Source organism: Chiloscyllium plagiosum, unplaced genomic scaffold (assembly GCF_037043375.1).
Source record: "Chiloscyllium plagiosum isolate Xiang-an unplaced genomic scaffold, Cpla_swu_hap1 HiC_scaffold_25, whole genome shotgun sequence".
Classification (NCBI taxonomy): Eukaryota; Metazoa; Chordata; class Chondrichthyes; order Orectolobiformes; family Hemiscylliidae; genus Chiloscyllium; species Chiloscyllium plagiosum.
The window spans coordinates 26,428,181-26,455,101 of record NW_028270163.1 but is presented as its reverse complement, the minus strand read 5'-3'; the positions used below and the strand labels follow the sequence as shown (position 1 = coordinate 26,455,101).

The window sequence follows — 26,921 nt, the reverse complement described above, 5'->3', positions numbered from 1 at the left end:
TACATTAATCATAATGTGGTTTAATCTTGGAAATTTTATGGTGTAGGAGGTGGCCATTCGGCCCATTTTGTCTGCTGAGTTTCTTCAGCAATTTGGTTTTGTTCTTGCTGTAATGTACTTTTTTTTAAAATAGTGAATAATTGGTCTTTCACGACATAGCAAGCAAGGAGTCAAGACCAGGTATATATTCAGTTCATTGGGTGGGCAGGAATGATTGGCCCAAGAAAGGGAAGCAGGGAAGAATGAGGATGGAACAATGATCGGAATTGGTGTGGAAAGGGATGGAAATGGAAAAAGAGAGAAATAGTGACTCAGGGTTTAATTGTTGATGGGTGGGTGTGGAAGCAGCTTCAATAAAACGGAACATAGCAACCATTTACTGCTTTCACGTTATACCCTGCAAACCAGAATTATATCCAACAAATCTCTGAGCAATCCTTTAATAAACTATAGCCAGAATATGCAACTTGCTTGACCATTTACAGTACCTGTGTCAGGAATGTACATTAAACAGAATGTCACTTTGCTTTAAAAAGAAACTTTGTTGATCTAAACTTTAGAATCTTAGACTCCCTACCATGCAGAAAGAAGCCATTCAGCCTATCAGGTCTGCACCAACTCTCCAAGCAGCATCCCACCCAAACCCAGCTCCCTCACCCTAACCCCATTACCCTGCATTTCCCATAGCTAATGTACCTAACTTGCACATCCCGGGACACTATGGGCAATTTAGCATGGCCAATTTACTTAACCTGCACATCTTTGGACTTTGGTAAGAGATTAGAGCACCGAACGTGAACTCACACAAGCACAGGGAGAATGTCTGTCTGTGTGGAGTTTGCACAATCACCCAGGCTGGAATCAAACCGGGTCCTTGGTGCTGGGAGGCAACAGTGCTAATCACTGAGCCACCGTGCCACCCACAAATAAATACACTTGAGCCTGATAGGATCCTTACTGAGATAGCTTTAATAAAAAGTAACAGATATACACATTGATTAATCAGAATGACAGTGAACATAGCCCAGTACTTTATAATGCAAATGGCTTTCAGCCATTTCTTTTCCATGCCAGGATCATTTACACGCATTAGCAAATAGTATGAAATGGTTCCTTATTATTGTAGCTTTTTCAATTCAATTGATTCAATCACATTTGATTGAAATGTCGGGATGTGAGTCGAGTCCCAGAGTCAACTGGGCCTTTCAGACTCCTCCATCTCCCAATAAGCCAGAATACTAACATACAACTGTCCTACCAGCATGCAAACTCATTGAGTTTCAGAGCAGCTGGCTCCATTCCTCAATTTTGTACACTCCAGGTTTTCAATGACCTGAAAATAGTGACACAAATTCATACATGATTAATTTACACCTCTCCCAACATGAATAGAACCAGCATGTGCATACAATGTGAAACCCAATGTACCTATTTAAGATCATAACTCATATCTCTGCCAAAGGGATAGATTAGGCCATTTTTGACACTCAAAAGATTTATCAAACCAAGATTTATCAAACCAAGATTTCACTGTCTCCATCCCCTTCTCAGAGAGATGTAACTTACAGTACGTTTAATTTCGTTTCCTCATGACACATGGCATCACTAACAAAGTTATCATTTATTGCCTGTCCCTAGTTGCCTTTGAAAGTAATGATCAGCTACCTTCCTCATTTGCTGCAGTCCCCGTGGTGAAGGTACACTTACACTAAGGGAGTTCCAAGATATTGACTCAGCACCTGTGAAGAAACAACTACATAAATCCAAGTCAGGATGGTATGGGGCTTCGAAGGGAATTTGTTAGCGGTGGTCTACTTATGCATTTGCTGGCTTTGTCCTTCTGGGCCATAGAGATCATGGGTTTGGAAGGTGCTGCTGAAGATGGCCTGACAAGTTGCTGCTGTGACCCTGTTGATGATACACATTGCTGCTACTGGAATGGTGGAGGGAATCAATGTTTGATGTTATTGATGGGGTACCAATTAACAAAACAGCTTTGTCTGGATGTTGTCAAGCTCCTCAAGCATTGGTGGAACTGCACTGTTTAAGAGAGTGTTCCATCATATTCCTGAATTGTGCGTTTTAGATGATGCACGGGCCTTGGTGATGAGGTGCTCAGTGTAAAATTGTCAGCCTCTGATCTTTTCAGCAGGCCAATACCCGAAACCTTAAATAATCTGCCAGTATCACACCTCTATCCCTTACAAAATTAAATTACAGCTGCACAGGATGTTCAGCATTGAAACATGCTTTTACTAATCTGTCCATCTCTGTTAAAGATAGTAACCTCATAAGACAATTGTGTACAAAACACACTTTTTGAAACACTACAAAAGATCTCACCATTTGAACACTAACAACACCGTGTCTATGTTTTGGCTTTACTGAAATATATAAAACATCTGCACTTTTTTCATTGCATTCTTTCACTTTATGTAAAATCAGTTGAATAAATTCTGCTTTAGAAGAAAACCCAAAATGAATTGAAAAGGATTATAAACAGAACACAGTTTTAAGGACAGACACAAATGAAATGGAAGGTTCTCCATTCAATATTTCCGACGTAACTAGCTATTGTCTTTTAAAGCTTGTTTGTTTTGTGCATTTGATCAAAGTAGCATTCTGCCAAAGCAAGTGGATTATGTTAGCAACACCAAAATGTGCAAAATTATACTTTATTTCACCAGGAAAGAAATTGGCCATGCAGACTGTATTAAGAGTTGGACATTGATGCCTGTGCTGTTTCACAACGAGTTTGTTTAAGGCCGACTCTTCAATGTTCTTCAAATGTTCACTCATTTTTAAAAGCCCTTGTTTACTTTTGGCGCTGTGCTTAATATCCTGATGATAATCTTTAGTTTTTTTCATTGTCACTGCCAGTGCCATCACTACTGTCTGGAGACAATCTCAGTTTATCTTCAAAGGATGGTTTGTTAAGGTTTAGGAAGTTAGTTATAAGTTGTGCTACAGCATCAACGTCACTGTGAAAGGAAAGGAAAAGTGAGGCAAGTTAGAATTGCACACACCATGTCAAACAATATATTTGGAATGACACAGCCCATTTTCATCCTTTCTCCCACACCTGCATAATCTCAAAGTCATATCACTACGTAACATCAACTGCAAATGAGACATGTTGTAGATGGAGTCATTAACGGACATCCCTCAAATGTGAACTGAAATTTCGCAAGATGGCAAAATCTTTATTCTTCAAAATAATTCATTGAATGAGAATGCTTCAAAATACCGTATAAGCTAAAATGCTTACTTTTCTTCTTTTACCAGACCACTCTGTTCATTTTACTCTTGTAAAATCAATTATGTGCGTCATCTTTGCCTCTTAGTTTTATGTTTTGCTGAAGGGGAAGAATGTGTGGTTTGTTGCCAGATTTCTCAAACTCTGTGTTCAGATAAAAGATGCATAAGGACAACTGAAGTTTTCTTTCCTATTTCCTCTGATGAATGGGATGGGCAAGCACTGGGGTCCAGGCTGATACTTTCACAGTAATGCAAAGATGTGAATGATCGTGAAGCCAGAACATCATCTATTTTAATTTTTGGAATCAGTTCTGAAATGATGCTCATTGAAAGACATAAACAGATATATTTCTGCACTGGTGACTTCAATATTTTATTGAGTAACCAGTGTCAAAACACAAATGGTGTTTAATGGGGAAAACCTGGACATATAAACAAAATGTTATTCGATTCCCACCCCCAGCCAATGTAGTATAAACATCAGATTTTACACTTGTTTGCTCATTGAACATTCTATGAAAGTAAAGTCACCATAGTTCGGAGGATCATAGGCCATGGTCTCATTACAGACATGACTGGTGGTGGTTTAACCTGAGAGTGAGGTTGAGAAACAGTACCTTGGTGGCATGATTACATGGTCAATAAAAACAGAGAATATTAGTAAAGCTCAGCATGTCTGACATTATTTCTCTCTCCACATATGCTACCAAGTCAACCGATCACTTTCTGCATTCATTTCAGATCTCCAGCATCTGCAGTATTTTGTTCCTATTTCCATTATCCGCAGAACACAGAACAATACAGGCCCTTTGGCCGTTGATGTTGTGCCAACCTTTTATCCTACTCTAAGATCAAACTAACCTACATACCCTTCATTTTACAATCATCTATGTGCCTACCAAGTGTCACTTAAATGTCCCTAATGCATCTGACTCTACTACAACCGCTGAGAGTGCATTCCGCACACCTACCACTCTGAGTAAAGAACCCCTACCTCTGACATCTCCCCTAAACCTTCATCCAATCACCTTAAAGTTATGCCTCATTGTGATAACCATTTCTGTCCTTGGAAAAAGTCTCTGACTATTCATTCTATCGATTCCTCTCATCGTCTTGTACACCTCTATTAAGTCGTCTCTCACCTTTCTGCACTCCAATAAGAAAAGGCTGAGCTCCCTCAACCTTCCTTCAGAAGGTATGCCCTTCAGTCCAGGCAGCATCCTGATAAATTTCCTCTGCACCCTGTCTGGAGCTTCCACATTCTTCCTATAATGAGGCGACCAGAACTGAACATAATATTCCAAGGGTGGTCTAACCAGGCCTCTATAGAGCTGCAGAATAAACCCATGACTCTTAAACTCAATCCCCTGCTAATGAAAGCCAACATACCATATGCCTTCTTGACAACCCGATCAACTTGGGTGGCAACTTTGAGCGATCTATAGGCATGGACCCCAAGATCCCTCTGTTCCTCCACACTGTCAAGAATCCTGCCTTTAACCCTATATTCGGCATTCAAATTCAACCTTCCAAAGTGAATCACTTCACACTTTTCCAGGTTGAACTCCATCTGCCACTTATTAGCCCAATCCTTCCACTTCCTCATCCAAGTCATTTATAAAAATCACAAAGAGCACAGGTCCCAGAACCGATTCCTGTGGAACCCTACTGGTCACTGAGGTCCAGGCTGAATACTTTACATCAACTACCACCCTCTGTCTTCTATGGGTCTGACAATTCTGTATCCAGACAGACAGGTTTCCCTGTATCCCATGCCTCCTTACTTTCTGAATGAACCTACTATGGTGACCCACATCCAATGCTCTACCTTCAAAGTGTTTTGTCATATCCTCAAAGAATTCAATAAGGTTTGTGAGGCATGACCTGCCCCTCACAAAGCCATGCTGACTATCTCTAATCAAACTATGGTTTTCCAAGTAATCATAAATCCTATCTCTCAGAGTGCTCTCCAATAATTTGCTCATGACTGACACAAGACTGACTGGTCTGTAGTTCCCAGGATTATCCCTCGTCCTTTTCTTGAACCGGGGAATAACATTCTCCACCCTCCAATCATTTGGCACTGCTCCAGTCAACAGTGAGGACACAAAGATACAGCAATCTCTTCCCTCACTTCCTGTAGTAACCTTGTGTATATCGCGTCTGGCCCAGGGGACTTATCTATCCTTATGTTTTTCAAAGCTTTCAGGACATCCTCCTTCTTAACATCAACTTGTTCTAGCATATCAATCTATTTCACGCTGATGTCAGAAACGTCAATGTCCCTCTAAGCAGTGAATACTGAAGCAAAGTATTCAATAAGGACCTCCCCTGCTTCCTCCAACTGCAGGCACAAGTTCCCTCCACTATCCCAGATCGGCCCTATCCTCACTCTGGCCATCCTCTTGTTGCTCACATAAGTGTAGAATGCCTCGCAGTTTTCCTTAATCCTCCCTGCTAAATCCTAGAATGCCCCTAAGGCAAAGGATATATACCCATTTAGGAGAAAATGGGCTTATCAGTGATAGACAGCATGGTTTTGCGCAGGGAAGATCATGTCTGACAAACCTAATAGAAGTCTTTGAAGAGGTGACAAAGTTAATTGATGAGGGAAGGGATGTAGATGTCATATACATGGACTTCAGTAAGGTGATTGATAAAGTTCCTACCGGCTGATTAAGAAGGTGAAATTGCATGGGGTCCAGGGTGTTCTGCCTAGGTGGATAGAGAACTGGTTGGGCAACAGGAGACAGAGACTAGTAGTGGAAGGGAGCTTCTCAAAGTGGAGACCTGTAACCAATGGTGTCCCACAGGGATTTGTGCTGGGACCACTGTTGTTTGTGATATACATAAATGATTTGGAGGAAAGTGTAGGTTGCCTCATTAGCAAGTTTGCAGATGACACTACGATTGCTGGAGTAGCAGATGGTGAAGGGGACTGTCAGAGAGTATAGCAGAATATCGATACATTGGAGAGTTGGGCAGAGAAATGGCGGATGGAGTTCAATCCCGACAAATGCAGGGTGACGCAATTCAAGAGCAAACTATATTGTAAATGGTAAAGTCCTGGGGAAAATTGATATACAGAGAGATCTGGCTGTTCAGGCCCATTGTTCCCTGAAGGTGGCAATGCAAGTCAGTAGAGTGATCAAGAAGGCATACGGCATGCTTTCCTTCATCGGATGGGGTATTGAGTATAAGAGTTGGCAGGTCATGTTACAGTTGTATTGGACTTTGGTTCGACCACATTTGGAATACTGTGTACAGTTCTGGTTGCCGCATTACCAAAAGGATGTGGATGCTTTAGAGAGGGTGCAAATGAGGTTCACCAGGATGTTGCCTGGTATGGAGGGTGCTAGCTATAAGGAGAGGTTGAATAGATTAGGATTTTTTTCATTAGAAAGAAGGCGGTTGAGGGGGGGAACCTGACTGGGGCCTACAAAATCATGAGAGGTATAGACAGGGTGGATTGCAAGAAACTTTTTCTCAGAGTGTGGAACTCAATTACTAGGGGTCACGAGTTCAAAGTAAGAGGGGAAAAGTTTAGGGGAGATATACGGGGAAAGTTCTTCACACAGAGGGTGCCTGGAATGTGTTGCCAGCAGAGGTGTTAGGGGTGAGAACGCTAATGTCATTTAAGATGTATCTACACAGATACATGAATGGGCAGGGAACAAAGGGATACAAACCTTAGAAAATAGGCTGCAGGTTTCGATAGAGGATCTGGATCGGCGCAGGCTTGGAGGGCCGAAGGGCCTGTTCCTATGCAGTAAGGTTCTTTGTTCTTTGCCCCCTTCTAGCTCTCCTAAGTCTATTATTCAGTTCTTACCTGGCTACCTTGTAACGTCTAAAGCCCTGTATGATCCTTGCCTCCTCAACCTTAAATAAGCTTCCTTATTCATCTTTGACCAGATGTTCCACATCACTTGTCACCCATAGTTCTTTCAACTTACCATCCCTTCCTTGTCTCAGTGGGACAAACCTATCCAGCACTATCAGCAAGTGTTCCCTAAACAACCTCCACATTTCTGTTGTGCATTTCCCTGTGAACATCTGTTCCCAATTGAGGCACCCCAGTTCCTGCCTAATAGCATTATAATTCCACACCCTCCCCCCATACCATCTGCTCCTATCTCTCTCCATGACTGTAGTAAAGGTCAGGGAGTTGTGATCACTATCATCAAAATGCTCTCCCACTGAGAGATCTAACACCTGCTCTGGATGATTGTCAAGCACCAAATCCAATATGGCCTCCCCTCTAGTCAGCCGATCTACATTTGAGTCAGGAATCCTTCCTGGACACACCTGACGAAAACTGCTCCATCCAAACTATTTGAAGTAAGGAGGTTCCAATCAATATTAGGAAGATTAAAGTCACCCATGACAACAACCCTGTTACTTCTGCACCTTTCCAAAATCTGCCTCCCAATTGGCTCCTCAGTGTCTCTGTTGCTACTGGAGAGTCTATAGAAAACTCCCAATAGTGACTGCTCTCTTCCTGTTTCTGACCTCCACCCATACTAACTCTGTAGACAAATCTTGCTCGACGACCTCCTTTTCTGCAGCTGTGACGCACTCACTAATTAACAATACCACTCCTCCACTTCTTACCTCCCCCACCCCCAATAAGTGGGCAGCATGGTGGCACAGTGGTTAGCACTGCTGCCTCACAGTGCCAGAGACCTGGATTCAATTCCCGCCTCAGGCAACTGTCTGTGTGGAGTTTGCATGTTCTCCCAGTGTCTGCTTGGGTTTCCTCCAGGTGCTCCGGTTTCCTCCCACAGTCCAAAAATTTGCTAGTTAGGTGAATTGGCCATGCTAACTTGCCCGTGTGTTAGGTGAAGGGGTAAATGTAGGAGAATGGGTCTGGTGGGTTGCTCTTCAGAGGGTTGGTGTGGACTTGTTGGGCCGAAGGTCCTGTTTCCACACTGTAAGTAATCTAATCTAAAAAAAATCTAAACCTTGGAACATCCAACAACTATTCCTGCCGCTGTGATATCCAAGTCTCAATAATGGCCACAATGTCATAGTTCCAAGTACTAATCCATGGTCTAAGTTCATCACCCCTATTCCTGACACTCCTTGCGTTAAAATAGACACACTTCAACCCATCACACTGACTGCACCTTTGCCCTATCAACTGTCTATCCCTCCTTAGACTCTGATCACACTGTATCTGACTGTTCACTACCTATTCCATCATCTGATCTGTAGCTCCGCTTCCCACACCCCTGCCATCTAGTTTAAACCCTCCCAAAGAGCTCGAGCAAACCTCCCCCCCAGGATATTGGTGCCCCCTCTAATTCAGGTGTAACTCGTCCTTTCCCCCAGAAGGTATCCCAATGATCCACATATCTGAAGCCCTCCCTCCGACACCAGCCTTGCAGCCATGTGTTCATCTGCACTCACTCCCTGTTCCTAGCCTCACTAGCCCATGGCACCAGTAGCAATCTTGAGATTACTATTCTGCTCGTCCTGCCTTTTAGATTCCAACCTAACTCCCTATATTCACATTTCAGATCCTCAACCCTTTCCTTATCTATGTTACCAACGTATACCGTGACTTCTGGTTACTCTCCCTCCCCCTTAAGAATCCTGTAGACTCGATCCGTGACTCTGGCACCCGGGAGGCAACATACCGCCCAGGAGTCTCATTCGCGAACATAGAATCTCCTGTCTGCTCCTCTCACCATTGAGCCTCCTATCACTATCGCTCTCCTATTCTCCCTCCCCCCACCCCCCATCACCCCCACCTACCAACCCAACCCCCCCCCCCACCCCCACCCCCACCCCTTCTGAGCCACAGACCCAGTCTCAGTGCCAGAAACCTGGCCACTATGGCTTTCCCTTGGTAGGGCCCCTCCCTAACAACTTCTTACTGACGGGAACAGCCACAGGGGCTCCCTGCACTGTCTGCCTATTCCCTTTCCCTCTCCTAACGGTCACCCACCCACCTTTGTCCTGTAACTTAAGTGTGACTACCTCCCTATTTTAAAAGATTTTAAAAGACATGCAATTTATTTAATTAGCCTCAGTGGACTATGTTCGTCAATTGTACCATTGGACATGCTGGTGTTGGAAATATAAAAATGCAATTAAGCAGTAACAATTTATCCATGAAATGAATTTGTTGATTAATTTCCATAACATTAAGTAAAATACAAACAGTAGTCATTCTACAACTCCAGAAAGTTATTATAAATCAGGTTAATATACATAAAACAAAACAAATCTTATCAAGATTGTTTAATTACTTACCTTCGATTACTTAACACAGCACTTTGAGTAATTGGGTGTGAAAACCCAGTCGCAAACCGCAGTACCACAAGATATCCTTTTCCCAAATAGCGGACTCTCTCCTCGTCTACAGTAACGGCACGAATATGCTGAAGCTGTGCCACCACTATAAATGGAACACACAGTCACTCGAATGCAATGAGCAGAACAAGTATTACACAAGATCATCAAATCAACATTGCAATGAACACATCTTAACAAGAAGAGAAGAATGGTAGCACAACTCTATACTTGAAGATGTAGAAGCCGTAATGGAGAAATAGAACATGTGAAAGCTGTTCTGCAAGACTGTGACCAACCTAATCACATCGTTATTCAGTTTTTTATTTCATGAGGTGTGTTTATCATTGGCTAGGCCAGCCCATCACTAATTGTTGTGGAATTTATTGGCTCGCTAGGCCATTTCAAAGTACAAGTAAAGGCCAAACACCTTGCTCCGAGTCTGGCCAGACCAATTAAGGACAGCAAATTTCATTCTCTACAGGACATTAGTGAAACAGATAGGCCTGTATGACAATCAGCAAGTAGGTATTTCATTGTCTTTAAACCAGCTTTTTTTAATTCTAGATTTTTGTCAAATTCAAATTTCACGATACACGATGATGGATTTGAGTCAATGTCTTCAAAATATTGTAGCTTCGGGTTTTAGATTATTAGTCCAATCACATTAGCACTGCATTGCCTTTCCTTGTGTCTAATGCAAGTTCTCGAATGGACCAAAGACTGCCACTTTCAGATCTGAAAAATACATAGAGTGGCGACAGTTACACTGGAAAGGCAAAGTACCTCAAAAATGGGAACAAAAAGATTAAGGAAGCCATTTCGCAATGTCACTGTGTAACAGATACACAGGGATATTTTCCACTAAGAGGATGCTATCAGTATAAAAGATGTACTGTCTACCACAAAACTGAATGATGTCATGCCTGAAGTTCAGAAGCAGTGCAAAGCCAGCAGATATGCTGTCCTTCCCAATGACTGATTGATTGAATGAATACGGCATGTTTTCTCGGTTGTTTATACAGGTAGTGCACAGACCATACTCAACTAGCTAGCTTGGCAAAACCCAAAACAAAATAGCTACAGGGCGTACCCAATTTATGAGCCTCCAACTTATGATCACTTGTATTTATGAACATGATCTCATTCAGGGGTGTAACTTTAAAGATCAGACAATATAAACATTTCCTGCACTTTGAATTGCACCTTTATATTGTCCTGCATTGTGATCTGACATGCGTACAAATCAGTTTGTGAACAATCTCCAGAATGAAACCTGGAACCCAGGCATTGCCTGATTGTTAGGTAGGACTCTGTGATTGGGCAGCACTTGTTGAACAGTCCTGAGTGTGTTAATAGCTACACTAACAATGAATTTATGATAATCAGTCAAGCTAATGTTGTCAATCATTTACACTTGCTCGAGGCAACCTGAATTCATACACAGGTCCCTATTCTCTGCTATGAAAGTAATATTTTCAAGCCTGCACCTTTTTTTATTAAATTACTCTGGAGCTTGGTGACCCTGTAGCCCCTTGTTCCTTTCCCATAAATCTAAGTCAATTTGCCAATCAATCATCACCCTTTTCTCCTGGAGCATAAATTGTTGTCACCATTTCAAACTTGCCATTCTTGAATTTATCCTGACAAGTATATAATAACAAAGTTCAGCACCATGTCTCTCATGCTATCGAGTGATCATCTATCCAGGTGGGAATGAGATTAATTTTCTGCACACGAAGGTTCATGTTAGGAAGCTTGCCTTTTCATTAAAGGCCAAATCTTCGCTTTAACCTTAATCCTAATCTGAGTGATGGTGTGAGTTTGAAAATGTTGATTGTTGATCTCAACCAAACCATGTGATAGTGGCAATTTAGGAGGAATTAAAAATTAATTTCTATTTGGTACTAAAAATAGTTATCCATTGCAAACAGTATGCTTTGGTTTAAGCTTTCTCCCATTATGCTTACCATGGCACCCCAAAGTTAACCTGAATGATTTTGTGAAGCAGGAAATACAAATTTGCACTTTACCTTGTTCTGGACTTTTACTCCACATGGTTAATATCCTTGTATAAAGATTAAAATTTTTAAGAACTGCATTCCCTTTATTCTTGTCAAATCTGACTTCCTAAAAAACAGAAAAACTACCTTTAAATGAATGAAAATACATAACATTTCAGTTTATAGTTCTTGTTCCTACCAATAAATAAGTGTTTCACAACATGCTAATCTGTAATTCTCATTTCATATATCAAGGTTTATAAAGCTTTGCCCAGAGTTTAAGTTTTCTTTATTAAGCTTTTGTGGGTTATTTTTATGTATTATTAGTACACATAATCAGGAACTGTAAAAGCATTCAAGCTTTTCCTGTTTATTTATTTGTTTCTAGCCATTTTTAAAGAAGATTTCAACATCTACCATCTACTGCCAAATGTTAAGTTGGCAGACAGAAACTCAGTTGAGGGCTGGTAGGAGTCAAATGTTGACCAACATTACTCAAAGAGGCAGATTCACAAAGGCTTAAAAACTTGAAATCACATTAACGTTGTTTGGCCTTATAAATGTGTCAATAATCTCTACATGAACATCTTCCTCCTGTGGAATTCATAGTATCTGCACAATGTGGATGCAGGCCAATCAGCCCATCGAGTCGAACCGTCCCTCCGAAGAGCATCACATCCAGATCCACCCCGCTACCCAATCCCACTATTTTCCATGGAACATTCCCTGACATTATGGCCAATTTAGCATGACCAATCCACCCAACCTTCCACATTTTGGACTGTGGGAGGAAACCCACGCAGAAACTAGGAGAATGTCTGTGTGGAGTTTGCACAGTCAGCCGAGGATGGAATCGAACTCGCATCCCTGGCGCTGTGAGGCAGCAGTGCTACCCACTAAGCCACTCTGCCATTCTTTAATTCAGCTAACATGATGTTAAATCCACACAACACTCCAAGCTTTTAAATTTAAGGATTGTTCTAGAGAAAGATTCTGGCCAGCAGAGTTTCTCTTCCATAATACATTCTGAAATTTTCTAATAGTTCTCAGCATTTGGGGATCACTGACAAGGTCAGTACTACTCCTCCATCCCTGGCTACTGAGAAGATGGACTACTGAACTCAGACTGGTTAGGTCACTTTAGAACACAATCACCAGAGAATTATATTGTTCTGGGGCTGTAATTACATAAAGAGTAGAATGGATAAGGACAGGTTTCCTTCCATGAAGACAATTAGTGAACCACTTTTCTTTTCCCCACAACATCCCAACTGTATTTCAACCGAATTCAGTTTTTAAAGCGATGTAGAATTCAAACTCCTATCAATCTAGATTTCTGGATTACTAGGCCAGCAATACAGCAGTGTACCCCCATAAACTGGTTAAAGAGATGGTGGAGTTAAGATTTTCCAGTAACAATTCTTGGACAGTAACTTGGAACAGCTCAATGCATTTGAACCCAATGGACTGACTGCCAGCACAGTAGCTGTCATTAAGCCCACAACTTGAGGAAGCAGGAACAAGCTTGATGGACACCTCAAAAGTTGCGAAGTGAGTTTAACACCATGTTAGACTTTTACAGTGCAGCTTTTCTTGAAACATTTTTAAATGAGTATAAAACACTTAATCACATTCCATAATTCATAAGTAGCCAAACAAATCATTTATAAACACAGATTCATGCCATTGTAATATCACTACTACTGAAAGCAAATTTTATGTAGATAGCTACTTGCCTACCTCCCAGTCTTCCAAGTTTTGTACAGCCACAAATAAACAGCCCACAACATAGAACAACTTCCATCCCCAACTGTCTGAAAACAATAAGTACACAAGTATGATTAATTCACTCATAACTACCCCACACTTATAAGAACAAATCAGTCAAAAGTTCAGTCATAGCACCCTGATTGCCTTGATTTCACAATTTGGTATGCCAGTTGCAACTCATATTAATATATTTTCATTCATGAAACCTCACGTCTAGGTGCAGATCTGTGTTTTTTCTTGAGATAACGTTATCAAGTTTAGGCCAGTATTCTTTACAGGAGTCCTGGTCCCATTTATACTGTTCTGCCACCATTTGGAGATTCCAATATTAGTCCAGAGAGACTCACCATCTATTTCTGCTTCCTGCTTTCTCTCGATAGAAACTATCTAATCTGTAAACCACTTCACTCAAAAACCTAATCAATATCAGAAACTCCTGCCCTACTGGTACACTCACCATAGTGGCTAATTTTGCCAACTGTAAACTATCTATATAATAATGAATTATAAACCCAAATAGACTAATTTTTTAAAAAGTATTCAGAGATAGACAATCTAGCACTGTCACTGCTTCATAATTCTTAAGCTGGAGGTGGCAGGAGAGAAAAAAAGTTTTAAAAACTGCATCTTCCCAAGCAGTGATTGATTGATTTGTCCCACCAACAATATTTTGACACTGTATGTATGGAGTTTATCATTTTTGTGATTATAATAAACTGCAAATTTGAAAATACAAGTGAGTTGAGATCAACCTGGACATGTACTCAGTCATGTTTGACAATTTGGGCACAAGGAATATCAGAAAAGCAGGTAAGCCAGAGTGCTTACTTAAAAAGAATTTCCAAGATTTTTCTGCATTTAAATTAGTGCAAAAAAAATCGAGTTAGATCTTGCCCACCAAAGCCAAAGAGGTTTTAATATTAACTCATTAGAATTCCATTGTTCACTTCCTTCACTCCCTGAAACCAATATTTTGAAATGCTATATTTGTGAAACATCAGGTTTCTTCCTGCTTTAGATACATTACTCTTTTTTATTTCCCATTTCTGTATCTTTGTTTATTTTTCTTAAGCTTACAGCTATAATTGTGTGAATTCCTACTAGCATTTATGTGCTGTTGTGGTTCTGTTCGCCGAGCTGGAGGTTTTTGTTGCAAACGTTTCGTCCCCTGGCTAGGCGACATCATCAGTGCTTGGGAGCCTCCTGCGAAGCGCTTCTTTGATGTTTCCTCCGGTGTTTATAGTGGTCTGTCCCTGCCGCTTCCGGTTGTCAGTTTCAGCTGTCCGCTGTAGTGGTTGGTATATTGGGTCCAGGTCGATGTGTTTGTTGATGGAGTTTGTGGATGAATGCCATGCCTCTAGGAATTCCCTGGCTGTTCTCTGTCTGGCTTGCCCTATGATAGTAGTGTTGTCCCAGTCGAATTCATGTTGCTTGTTGTCTGCGTGTGTGGCTACTAAGGATAGCTGGTCGTGTCGTTTCGTGGCTAGTTGATGTTCATGTATGCGGATTGTTAGCTGTCTTCCTGTTTGTCCTATATAGTGTTTAGTGCAGTCCTTGCATGGGATTTTGTACACTACATTTGTTTTGCTCATGCTGGGTATCGGGTCCTTCGTTCTGGTGAGTTGTTGTCTGAGCGTGGCTGTTGGTTTGTGTGCCGTTATGAGTCCTAGGGGTCGCAGTAGTCTGGCAGTCAGTTCCGAGATGCTCCTGATGTATGGTAGTGTGGCTAGTCCTTTTGGTTGTGGTATGTCCTCGTTCCGTGGTCTTTCTCTTAGGTATCTGCTGATGAAGTTGCGCGGGTATCCCTTTTTGGCGAATACCTTGTATAGGTGTTCCTCTTCTTCTTTTTGCAGTCCTGGTGTACTGCAGTGTGTTGTGGCCCTTTTGAATAGTGTCCTGATGCAGCTTCGTTTGTGTGTTGGGGTGGTTACTTTCATAGTTTAGGACTTGGTCTGTGTGTGTGGCTTTCCTGTATACTCTTGTAGTGATGCATTTATGTGCATTGACCTAATTTTTCGAGCTTACTTTTGTTTAGAGATAATTGCAAGTTGTTGAAAATACATGTTTTTTTTTAAATCAGTAAAACGAGCTACAACAATCAGAAGAATGTGGAACAATTGCGCTCTGAATATTCTTACCTGTACTATAGTAAGCAGCAGCTAGACCAATCGAACCAATTCCTACAGAATTGAAAACAGAATTTCAGTGTTAACTACTTTTTGTTGTGAACTTATACAGCTCTGGTAATGGTGTATTTCAGTAACTTATGTTAAATCACCTCATATTTCCTCATTACAGCCCAATATAAATAAATATTTTAGAGAAAAACATCTCAAAAATATTCCCCACAATGAATTCTATTTAATATTTAAAGGAAATATGTCACTTGCACTGAACCAACAATATTCCACAATGAGACAATTATCAAATGATTTTTTCTAAGTGATGGTATTAAGAAAGAAGTGTTGATCAGGTCACCCAGAAAACTCTCTCCCCTTCTTTGAGTAAGCACATGAAATCCTTAATGCTTATGCAAACCACCAGAGGAGGAAAATCAGATTCTGGTTGAAATGTATCGTAGTCAACACCACCCAATAACACAGCATGGATTCACTTTGTGGGTCTTGAACCCATACTCTGATGGAGCAGAAATGAGTGTGCCTATAATTAATTCAGACTTACCAACTAAGACAGACCAGGACCTAATACCAGGAGATCTTTTAAGATGAAGGATTGAATCTGTTTGCTCCTCGATAACCATGTATGCCATTCCTACGAAAAGCAGAACTCAGAAGTATGGATGACAAATGTTTATAAGATGTATTCAAATGAACCTGCAATAGGAAAACAAAATCACAGTCCAATGATTAATTAGAAAGAAAATATGACAAACACCAATTGCAACAATCGTTACAGGTCTCCACAAGTGATGTAAAATCTCGTACAATAGCAACATTAAATAATCCAAAACGTTTTGCATTTTGAGAAATGATTGGCGTATGCTTCCAAGAAGCCAATAATCTTATCAGTTCATATATTTAACATCATTCGGTACCTTCTGAAGGCATCCAAACCAGTAAGTCCAGTTCTTAAACAATTTTTTATTTTAAAAAATTACTTAGAGGAAAAAAATGCATTGTACTAAGAGATTATATAGAAAATGTAAAATAAAATATCAATTCTCAAATCAATGCAATTTATCTCCTGCTCCGATACTTCCCAATTATGCAGCCAGTTCAACTCAGTGGTTTCACATTAATTTTCTACCCATCCAAATGGTGTCATTTTTATAGAAACTGTTTATATTACATTGGAGAATCATTCCACCTCTATTCCAAAAACGTAGATCTATACATGCTCAGCGAGCTACTAAGAGGTATATAATAGTATTAATAAGTGAATTTATCAATCAAAAAAAGAAGTTTATACTTTGAGAAAACCTTACATTCATTAATATAATTTCTCCATCTAAATTACAAAGCATCCTGAAATCAGATTCACAAACTGTATTAACATTCACGTGTTTTATTTCTTGCACAGACTGACTCTCTGCTGTTTGAAACATTGTGCTTTATAGTTCTTTCTAGAGGCACTAATGGATCTCCTGGCACATTGCTCGTCTCCACAAGTTATTCTTGTTTAAATAATGGTTCCCTTCTTGCAACCTTGCAGTCTGATCAAAAACATTTCTGCAACTCTTGTATTATTTCATTGATTACAATCTTTCTGCCTTGCTCCTTGCCTCCAACATGCTTTTTGTCATTCTCTCTGAATTTCTGTCTCTACACTATTTCCTGCCGGAAGACTGAAGGTTTGCTAACGTGGTGCCACTATTTAAGAAAGGTGGTAAGGAAACACCAGGGAACTACAGATCAGTGAGCCTGACGTCAGTGGTGGACAAGGTGTTGGAGGCAATCCTGAGGGACAGGATGTACATGTATTTGGAAAGGCAAGGACTGATTAGGGATAGTCAACATGGCGACACACATCACCCTCTACGTGAAAACGTTTCCCCTTTGGTCCCTTTTATACCTTTCCCCCTCACTCTAAACCTATGCCCTCTAGCTCTGGACTCCCCTACCCCAGGGAAAAGACTTTGTCTATTTATCCTATCCATGCCCCTCAAGGTTTTATAAACCTCTATGAGGTCACCCCTCAGCCTTCGACACTCCAACAAAAACAGCCCCAGCCTATTTAGCCTCTCCCTATAGCTCAAATCCTCCAAGCCTGGCAACATCCTTGTAAATCTTTTCTGAACCCTTTCAAGTTTCACAACATGATTCAGACAGAAAGGAGACCAGAATTGTGCACAATACTCCAACAGTGGCCTAACCAATATTCTCTAAACCTCCCAGATCCTATACTCAATGCTCTGACTAATAAAGGAAGACATACCAAATGCCTTCTTCACTATCCTATCTACCTGTGACTCTATTTTCAAAGAACTATGAACCTGCACTCCAAGGTTTCTTTGTTCAGCAACACTCCCCTTCCCATTAAATGTGTAAATGTGTAAGTCCTGCAAAGATTTGCTTTCCCAAAATACAGCACCTTGCATTTATCTAAATTAAACTCCATCTGCCACTTCTCATTTCATTGTAATCTGAGGTAACCCTCTTCGCTGTCCACTACACCTCCAATTTTGGTGTCATCTGCAAACTTACTAACTGTACCTCTTATGCTTGCATCCAAATCATTTATGTAAATGACAAAACGTAGTGGACCCAGCACTGATCCTTGTGGCACTCCACTGGTCACAGGCCTCCAGTCTGAAAAACAACCCTCCACCACCACCCTCTGTCTTCTAACTTTGAGCCAGTTCTGTATCCAAATGGCTAGCTCTCTCTGTATTCCATGAGATCTAACCTTGCTAATTTGACAGAGAGAGAGAAACGAAAAGCTTTTTATTTGGATGTCTACCCATACAAAAGCCAGTGTTCCTCCAGTACCGAGGGTGCTACATGGACAGCACAAACTACACAATCGTACATGGCATAAAGTGCATAAGAAGTGCAAAACACGCAAATTACAGTGTAATAGAAGAATGATAAATACCAGACATTTTTCTCGCAGCAATTCGAAGTTGTGCAAAAAGTTCCAGGAGAGAGAGTCTGATTATTCTCTGTTAAGGAGCCTGATGGTTTGTGGGAAGAAACTGTTGTACATTCTAGCCGTGAGAGACCGAATGCTCCGGTATCTTCTGCCAGATGCCAGGAGGGAGAAGAGTTTAAGTGAGGGGTGTGTGGGGTCTTCCACAATGCTCTTAGCTTTCAGATGCAGTGTGTGGAGTATATGTCTGTAATGGAGGGAAGAGAAACCACGATGATCTTCTCAGTTATCCTCACTATCCGTTGTAGGGTCTTATAATCAGAGACGTTGCAATTCCCGAACTAGGCAGTGATGCAGCAGCAAAGGGTACTCTCAATGAAACCTCTGTAGAATGTGGTGAGGATTGGGGGGGGGGTGGTTGTGGTGGTGTAGCCTGCGCAGAAAGTAGAGACACTGCTGGGCTTTCTTGGCTATGGAACTGATGTTGAGGGTTCAGGTGAGAAAGCAAGGTGGAACTGGGCAATGTTACAGAGGTGACATTACACAGTCTTAGTGATGGCAAGAATATGAGGCCCGATTCTCATAGAATTGAATCATTTAGTGTCATATGTATTGTGAGATGAAAAGTATGCACTGTCGCCATACATAGGCGCCATTCACATTAACTTAGAATAAAATAATAGAAAGAAATGTAAAGACAGTCAAATTTTCCTTCTCCGCTGCCACAGTCCCGTTCCGGGCTTCCCAGCCCACCGCATGCCGCTGCCAGGGGCCATTCCACATGGAAGAGAGAGTCCCACTCCAGACTTGACAGGCCCACTGACTGACTTTGAAGCCACGCTGCCTCTGAGACACCACTGCCGCTTGGAGTCCATCAAAGCCAACTTCACACCGAAGAGCCTTTCTTCATCAGGTAAGTTTAAGAAAAAAAAAGGGGAAGAAGAAAAATGGAAAAGAAAAAAAATGGACAAAGAGGACAAGCCCAAGAACAGGAGCCTGGACACTGCCTAGTCCGCTGAATCAAGTTTAATACCAAGGTTCTAAACAATCAGATTCATCCTCAGGCAGTTGCCAGGAAGAGGGATAAAGTCAGCAGCTTGAAAACAGAGTTTTTTGTGGACAGCAAAGACAACAGCTTCAAACTTCCTAGCAATTAATAGGATGGAATTCTGATAATCAACAAGCAGCCTCTTGAGGTAAAGCTGTGTGTTGTTGGCAAACATGTGAAAACTAATGCAAGACGTGCAAATGATGCCATTGACGGGCAACATGTTGATGAAAAACAGTAAGGGAAGAGGTAGGAATGGGAAGAGGAACCAATGCCGGTTAAAAATCGTGATATGATTAGATTGATAAGAAAGGAAACCAAGCAAAACCATTCTTACCCAACTAGTTACAGGGGAGAGGACTGGAAGAAGGATGGTGAGATGAATTATGTCAAAAGCTGCAGACAGGTGGAGAACGGCAAGGAGCAATAGTGTACCTTCATCACAGTCACATTGGATGTCATTTGTCTTTGCAGCTATGGAGAGAGTAGAAGTCTGATAAGAAGGATTCAGATATAGACTTCTGAGAAAGATGGGCAAAGAATTCGGAGGTGACAACAAGTTGAAGAACTTCATAGAGAAATTGATGATTGAGCAGTAACTTGCAAGGATGGAGCGGTCAAGCACTGGCTTTTGAGGAGAGAGATGATGTCAGCAGATATGAAGCATGAGGGACAATATCTGAAAGAGAATTGTTGACAATATGTGTTAACAAGGAACCAGAAAGGGAAGTTGGGTGGACAGTAGTGTAACAGCAATAGGGACTCTTGGAAAAAATGAACTTTGAGAGGGCCTTTTGGGAGCTTGTAAAAACAAAAGACAATGATACACACTCACAGTTAGGGTGGGGTGAGCTTCAGCGGACGTTTGGTCTGATGAACTAGGGACAGGAAGGGAAGTAGCACAGGCAGCTGATCAGATGGTTTCAGTTTTAATGGAAACAAAGTCTTTAATAGACATCATTGTCACTGAGAGTTCCTCACACTTAGGAGATAAGAGTAGAGAAAACAGGATGAGGGGTTCTAAAAAGATGGCTTCCAATAAAGAAAAGATGCATCAGTCATGCAACTGATCCATTTAGGGTCATAGAGTCATACAGATGTACAGCATAGAACAGACCCTTCGGTCCAACCTGTCCATGCCGACCAGATATCCCAACCCAATCTAGTCTCACCTGCCAGCACCCGGCCCATATCCCTCCAACCCCTTTCTATTCATATACCCACCCAAATGCCTCTTAAATGTTGCAATTGTACCAGCCTCCACCACTTCCTCTGGCAGCTCATTTCATACCCGTACCACCTCTGTGTGAAAAAATTGCCCCTTAGGTCTCTTTTATATCTTTCCCCTCTCACTAAGCCTATGCCCTTTTCTGTTACTTTTCCCTAATAGGACAATTACAGCTTCATGCAACATTCAGGAAATTATTTTCTGCCAGTTACTGTTAAAGTATCTATTTGAGACAGCTCAGGGAATCCCTAATGGCCTCTCTTAGTTCGTCCCGGAGACCGTACTCTGTGGCAGTCTGGAATGCAAAACTTTTAGACAGTTTTGTTTAAATTATTACCTTTATTTACCAATGGCATCAATGTTACACTATAGCATAGATACCTACAAGCCAGACTTGAGCTAAGATTCTAAAACCATTAACAGAGTAGCGGCTTCAGCTCTTATCCCTAAGAGAGCTCTCAGGCTACACTCCTTTCTGCTGCAAACCAGCTGGGTTTATCCAGAAATTGGTGCTGGGATTACAAAGACACATGTCCTTAATCAGATAAGCAGCAATAAAACGGCAAATGTTTGTAGATGAAGAGACACTCATTGACAAGTCTGAGTACGCTTGACCAATTAAGCTACATGCACATTGAAGTGGGAAACCTGATCAAGCCAGGCCAAGTGGCCAAATGCCTTAACTAGGTAAGCTCCCTTTTAACAGTACATCATAATGAGAGACTGGTCTAAACTATGTCAAAAAGGTCATAGGTAACCTTGCTCAGCTAACATGCCCATTGTTCTACAAAATGGCTTTTTAAAAAAAAATCATCTTAGATTCCCAGAATACAAATTAAATTAATAACATTCCCAGATCTTGAGCTCCAAGGAACAACACACAAACATGCAATCCAGGCCACCTGCACCAACCAACCCCAGAATAGTCAAGACGAGGGAGTTGAGCTTCATAAATTCAAATCTGCTCATTGTGGTATACACAAAACTGTATCAGATTGTTCTATTACGTGCATATTCCACTCAACTTATTAAATTGCAAGTTATTTTCCTATGGAGCACGAGTTTTGTTAAGAGTCTTCAATATAAATCAGAAGTTCAGTGAACCAACATCCAACTGTTGGATATGCGCAGCTTTCAGTCCTCAGGGTCAAAAGGAAGTGCTGCCACACATTCCACAAGAGAACAAATGTTATCACCTTATTTACAACAATCCAATCACACTAAGAACATATATTTAATTCTTCGGAACAAATGCCCCCCACCAACAACAATGGTCAAGCGCTTCCTGCATATCCTGTGTCACATGAAAAGCTACAAGCTTCCTCATTACTACAGTTCCAGTTGATGCAATGTGATGCTCCAGCTGGTGCTTAGAATCCCTACCGTGTAGAAACAAGCCATTTGGCCCAGCAAGTCCACACCAACCCTCCGAAGAGTAACCCACCTAGACCCATTCCCTTACTTCTCTAAGTTTCCCCTGCCTAATGCTATGGGCAGTTTAGCACTGCCAATCCACCTAACCTCCATATCTTTGGATTGTGGGAGGAAACCGGAGCACCTGAGGAAACCCACGCAGACACGGGTAGAACATACAAACTCCACACAGACTGTCGCCCAAGGCTGGAATCAAAGCCGGGTCTCTGGCGCTGTGAAGCTGCAGTGCTAACCACTGTGCCACCCACATGGTCACGTGCTTCAATTTAGGTTTACAATTTAGGTTGCACAATTATCTTCAAAGATACAATTGTCAAATAAATTGGTCAATAGTTTTAATTTTTAATAAAATAATTGCCAGTATTCATTGTCAACTATCCATCGATATAAAGGCATAATTAAACCAATAAAGGGCATTAATTATATATGTAATATTTAGTAACTGAGTGCAGTTATTGTGACCATTACTGCATTAAGTCTATATGTTCTGCAGCATTAGTCAAAATATTCTATAGCATCAGTCAAAAGCTCCAGGGATAAATAAAAAATGATTTTTTTTCCTTCTTCAGTTGGCTAGGGTTTTAGTTTTAGTTTGTTTAACATTGACGCCTAGAAACTAATGTTGGTGATATTAGGAGATAGGCATTTAGCATTTTATACAATATGCCTTGCAGAGGCTATAGATAGCTTAAAATGAAGGTGTTTATGCTTACATTCTAGTGAAGGATGAAGAAAACTTATACCAATACACCAAGAATTCATTTGCTAATATTGAGAACATTAATTCCAGACTTGAACATTTGTCTATGTTTTTTGTTAATTTCTTTAAGTAACTGAAACTATACTTGAACTCCACAATCTCTTCATCCAGTGAATAACACAAGCATCACAGCACCACATTCAGTTTAAATCCAAGTTATTAAGCAAAATGATTTCATGAAAGATGCAACAAATTATAATATCTATCCAAACACTTATACCACACAGAAATTCATCCAGTTACCTGTTTAGAATGAGAATGGTGAATTGTTGCAATCTAACACAAAAAAGATGACTTTGTTTGCATGCAGTGACTCTCTTGCATTATTTCCCATTTGAGGTGCTAAATACTCTAACTTTCTCTGCAGGTTCCAGTCTGTTTGAATCACTTATATTATAGAACCATGGAAGAAAATCAGAGAATTATTCCAAAGGATATAAGGAAATCACTCAGCAGTCTACTCTGTACCAATTCTTGATAATAGCAATCCAGTTAATTCCACTCCTATTCCATGTCTCTCACCCTGCAAACCTTTTCCTTCATGTACTTATCTAATTCACTTTTGAAATTTGCCACTCCTTTCAGGTAGTATGTTCAAGATCATAAACTCAGAGTAAGATGCTTTTCCCCATATAGCCTTTGGTTCTTTTGCCAAACAACTTCAATTTGATGTCATATGAGTCAAAGAGTACAGAAGAGGTCCTTCAGCACATCAAATCCTCTGACCAAAAGGAACAGTCACTTTCCCTCCACTGTCCAACCCTCTCATAGACACAGAAAGCTACAGCACAGAAACAGACCCTTCATCCAACTTGTCCATGCCGACCAGATATTCTAAATTAATCTAGTCCCATTTGTCAGCATTTGACCTATACAGTCTGTTCTGATATAACGCAATACTTACATTCTTGTGCAATCTCACATTATAAGAAAATCGCACAATACCCGCGCCATTTAAACTAATGGGGCTGGAATCTAACACAAAAAGTCTAACCAATGCAGCTAAGGAAAATTCGCATTCTACAAATAACAGTCCAAATCTTCAATTGCATTAAATCCAATTCATGTTGAAGAAACACATGTTAGAGCAGAACTGACTGTGTCCCTCTAAACGCTTTCTATTTATATACCCATCCAAATGCCTTTTCAATGTTGTAAATGTACCAGCCTCCATCACTTCCTCTGATAGCTCATTCCATACATACAGTACTGTCTGCATGAAAAAATTGCCCCTTAGGTCCATTTTAAATCTTTCCTCTCAAACCTATGCCCTCTAGTTTAGAACTCTCCTACCCTAGGGAAAAGACCATGACTATTCACCCTGTCCTTGCCCCTCATGATATTATAAACTTCAGTAAGGTCCCCCTCAGCATCAACACTCCAGGGAAAATACCCCCAGCCTATTCAGCCTCTCCCTATAGCTCAAACCCTCCAACCCTGGCAAAATCCTTGTAAATCTTTTCTGAACCCTTTCAAATTTAACAACATCCAATAACGGCAAGACCAGTATTGAACGCAGGATTCCAAAACTGGCCTAACCAATGTACTGTACAGCCACAAAATGACCTCCTAACTCCTATGCACAATGCACTGACCAATAAAGGAAAGCATACCAAATACCTACTTCACTATCCTATCTACTTACAACTCCACTTTCAAGGAGCTATGAACCTGCACTCCAAGGTTTCTTTGTTCAGCAACATTCCCCAGGACCTTACCATTAAGTGTATAAGTCCCACCCTGATTTGCCCTTCCAAAATGGAGCACTTCATATTTATTTAAATTAAACTCCATATGCTACTCCTCAGCCATTCGGCCCATCTGACCAAGGTCCCATTGTACTCTGAGGTAACCTCTTTCGCTATCCACTACACCTCCCATTTTGGTGTAATCTCCAAACTTACTAATCATACCTCCAACGTTCCCATCCAAAACATTTATATAAATGACGAAAAGCAGTGGACCCAGCACTGATCTTTGCGGCACACCACTGGTCACAGGCCTCCAGTCTGAAAAGCAACCCTTCACCACCATCCTTTGTCTTTGAGCCAATTTTGTATCCAACTGTCTGGTTCTCCCATGTGACTAACCTTATTAATTAGTCTATCATGCAGAACCTTGTTGAACACCTCACTGAAGTTCATACAGACAACTTACATTACTCTGTCTTCATCACTCCTCTTCATTACTTCTTCAAAAAACTCAATCAAGTCAGTGAGATGTGATTTCCCACCCACAAAGCCATGTTGACTATCCTAATCAGTCCTTGCCTTTCCAAATGCATATTGGTCCTGTCCCTCAGGATCCGCTCCAAAAACTTGCCTACTACTGATGTCATGCTCACTGGTCTTGATTTTGAACAGCTCTATCAAATCTCTGTTACAACTCTTTTTATCATTTAAATAGTCTAACGCCTTATATATAAGAATAACTGTACCACATTTGATAATAATTTGCTCCTCAATCCCTATCCTTGTTGTTCTGCATTAGCTTCCTGTCCCCCAATACACTAAGTCTAAAACGATTGCTCTCATTAACTACTACCACCATAGCGTTGCTTTACTACTCGTACAATGTCTATCAATCCTTTTACCAAGTCATCTCTACAGCCTTCTGACTCTGATCCTGTGTTACCCACCTAAGTACATCACAATCCCACCTAATTATTTCTCAGTTTTCAGACACATAGGTTGTGCACTCTGCAATTTAGTCCCCTGAACTGCCCTTCTTGACTCTCTGTTCTTTCTCACCTGTCATCCTGGTACTCATTCCATTTACTGATGTAAAATATGAGATACAAAGACAAGTCTATTATTTTTACATTGTATTACAACTAACTGGAAAAGATTGCATTTTCAACATTTGGAAATTTCCCAATGGATGATTAGCTCATACCAAAACAATTCTTTGACAATTCATGTCTAACCAGGAATGTGCATCTCTCTAACCATTTTGCTTCTCTAACCCATCAAAGCACTCGTAACTTACATTGCACCTTTTATAGCATGGATCACATTCTACAAGTACTGAATACTAAGAAGATACTGATTAATTCACTGCTATATACCAGATATCTCAATTCGGTTCTTAATTCTAATCACCCTTGCTTGGAATAATACATCATAATTTTTAATGATTCATGGCTACAGTGTTCATTATGAGGCTTTCATTTTCACCAAACAGCAATTTATGGTTTTCGATTGAGATAATGATCAAAACATTATAAATATTACTGGTAAACAGCAGATCAGTAAAATCTAAGGGTTTCCAGGGATCATTCACAGTATTATGACACTACATAGTCAGAAGCCAATTTGATGAATGAAATTACTTAAACTAGTTTCAAACAAGATAATATTAACAACATGTTGAGTTTAAGATCTGCATGTTTGATGATGGCAATCAATGTGCAATTTCACTTCCAAGAATGCAACCTGCCTTAGGGGCACTTATGGTCTCCGGCCCTGATTCTGAAAGACCAAACAGTTGAGTTCTATCTGTGTTCATTGCGATGTCTCTTTCCTGGTCTGTTCTGACTGAATTATGTCGATCTGGTGATTTCGAAAGGGCTGTTGGTATCAAGGAAGAAGTCTGAAATCAGAGCATCGACTTGAGATGTATGCCAACCACTGAGATATTGAACGAAACTTATGTAACGCCTGGTACTCCACAATGTACAGTGAAGATTTCCTTAAAGACAAATATGTAAATGTTGATGGTAAACCAATGGTGTTTTAAATCAAGTTTGGGAACAAAGTAAGAAAAACGTTTATAATTCAAATGTATACGGAACTTCTTCAATGATGCGCAAACGGTTTCAAGTTTTCGACGGAAATACACATCTAAAGCAACAGCGACATACTTTTACAGTGCTAACGTAGAATCCTGATTTTGGAGATCGTTTTAGTATTTTAAAAAAAGAACAAAAGCCATACCACGCGTTCTGCAGCTCCTCCTCAACGCATTCAGTCACTGGGAGGGCGTGGAACTTTGTGAATGTGTTATTCCTCTTCCTTGTTGGAGATCTGTGACTTTTCATTGGCTCAGCTTCCGTCAGCCTGTTGTCCAATGGAG

The 26,921-nt window shown here is 40.7% G+C and overlaps 1 protein-coding gene across 2 annotated transcripts; it reads right to left on the bottom strand.

Annotated features, from left to right (window-relative positions):
• Positions 1-949: 949 nt before the first annotated feature.
• On the bottom strand, positions 950-26,917 carry cybc1 (cytochrome b-245 chaperone 1). 2 transcript variants are annotated; one of them, XM_043714598.2, is made up of 8 exons: positions 26,783-26,901; positions 26,286-26,537; positions 16,011-16,162; positions 15,467-15,508; positions 13,299-13,372; positions 11,589-11,685; positions 9,517-9,661; positions 950-2,981 (listed from the first exon to the last, which is right to left on the bottom strand). In XM_043714598.2, the coding sequence occupies exons 3-8, from the start codon at positions 16,096-16,098 to the stop codon at positions 2,855-2,857; spliced, it is 573 nt and encodes a 190-aa protein (XP_043570533.1). In that variant the 5' UTR covers positions 16,099-16,162; positions 26,286-26,537; positions 26,783-26,901; the 3' UTR covers positions 950-2,854. The 2 variants fall into 2 exon arrangements, with proteins under 2 accessions (XP_043570533.1, XP_043570532.1); XM_043714597.2 differs by lacking the exon at positions 26,286-26,537 and having other exon boundaries at positions 26,783-26,917.
• Between the last annotated feature and the right edge of the window lie 4 nt (positions 26,918-26,921).

Excerpts from the sequence above, each read along its gene's own strand:
- cybc1 (XM_043714597.2), bottom strand. The coding sequence starts at position 16,098 with ATGGCATACATGGTTATCGAGGAGCAAACAGATTCAATCCTTCATCTT. Across the intron at positions 15,509-16,010 it reads GTCCTGGTCTGTCTTAGTTG|GAATTGGTTCGATTGGTCTA; the intron begins GTAAGTCTGAAT and ends TCAATTCTGTAG. Across the intron at positions 11,686-13,298 it reads AAAACTTGGAAGACTGGGAG|GAAGTCAGATTTGACAAGAA; the intron begins GTAGGCAAGTAG and ends TCTGTTTTTTAG.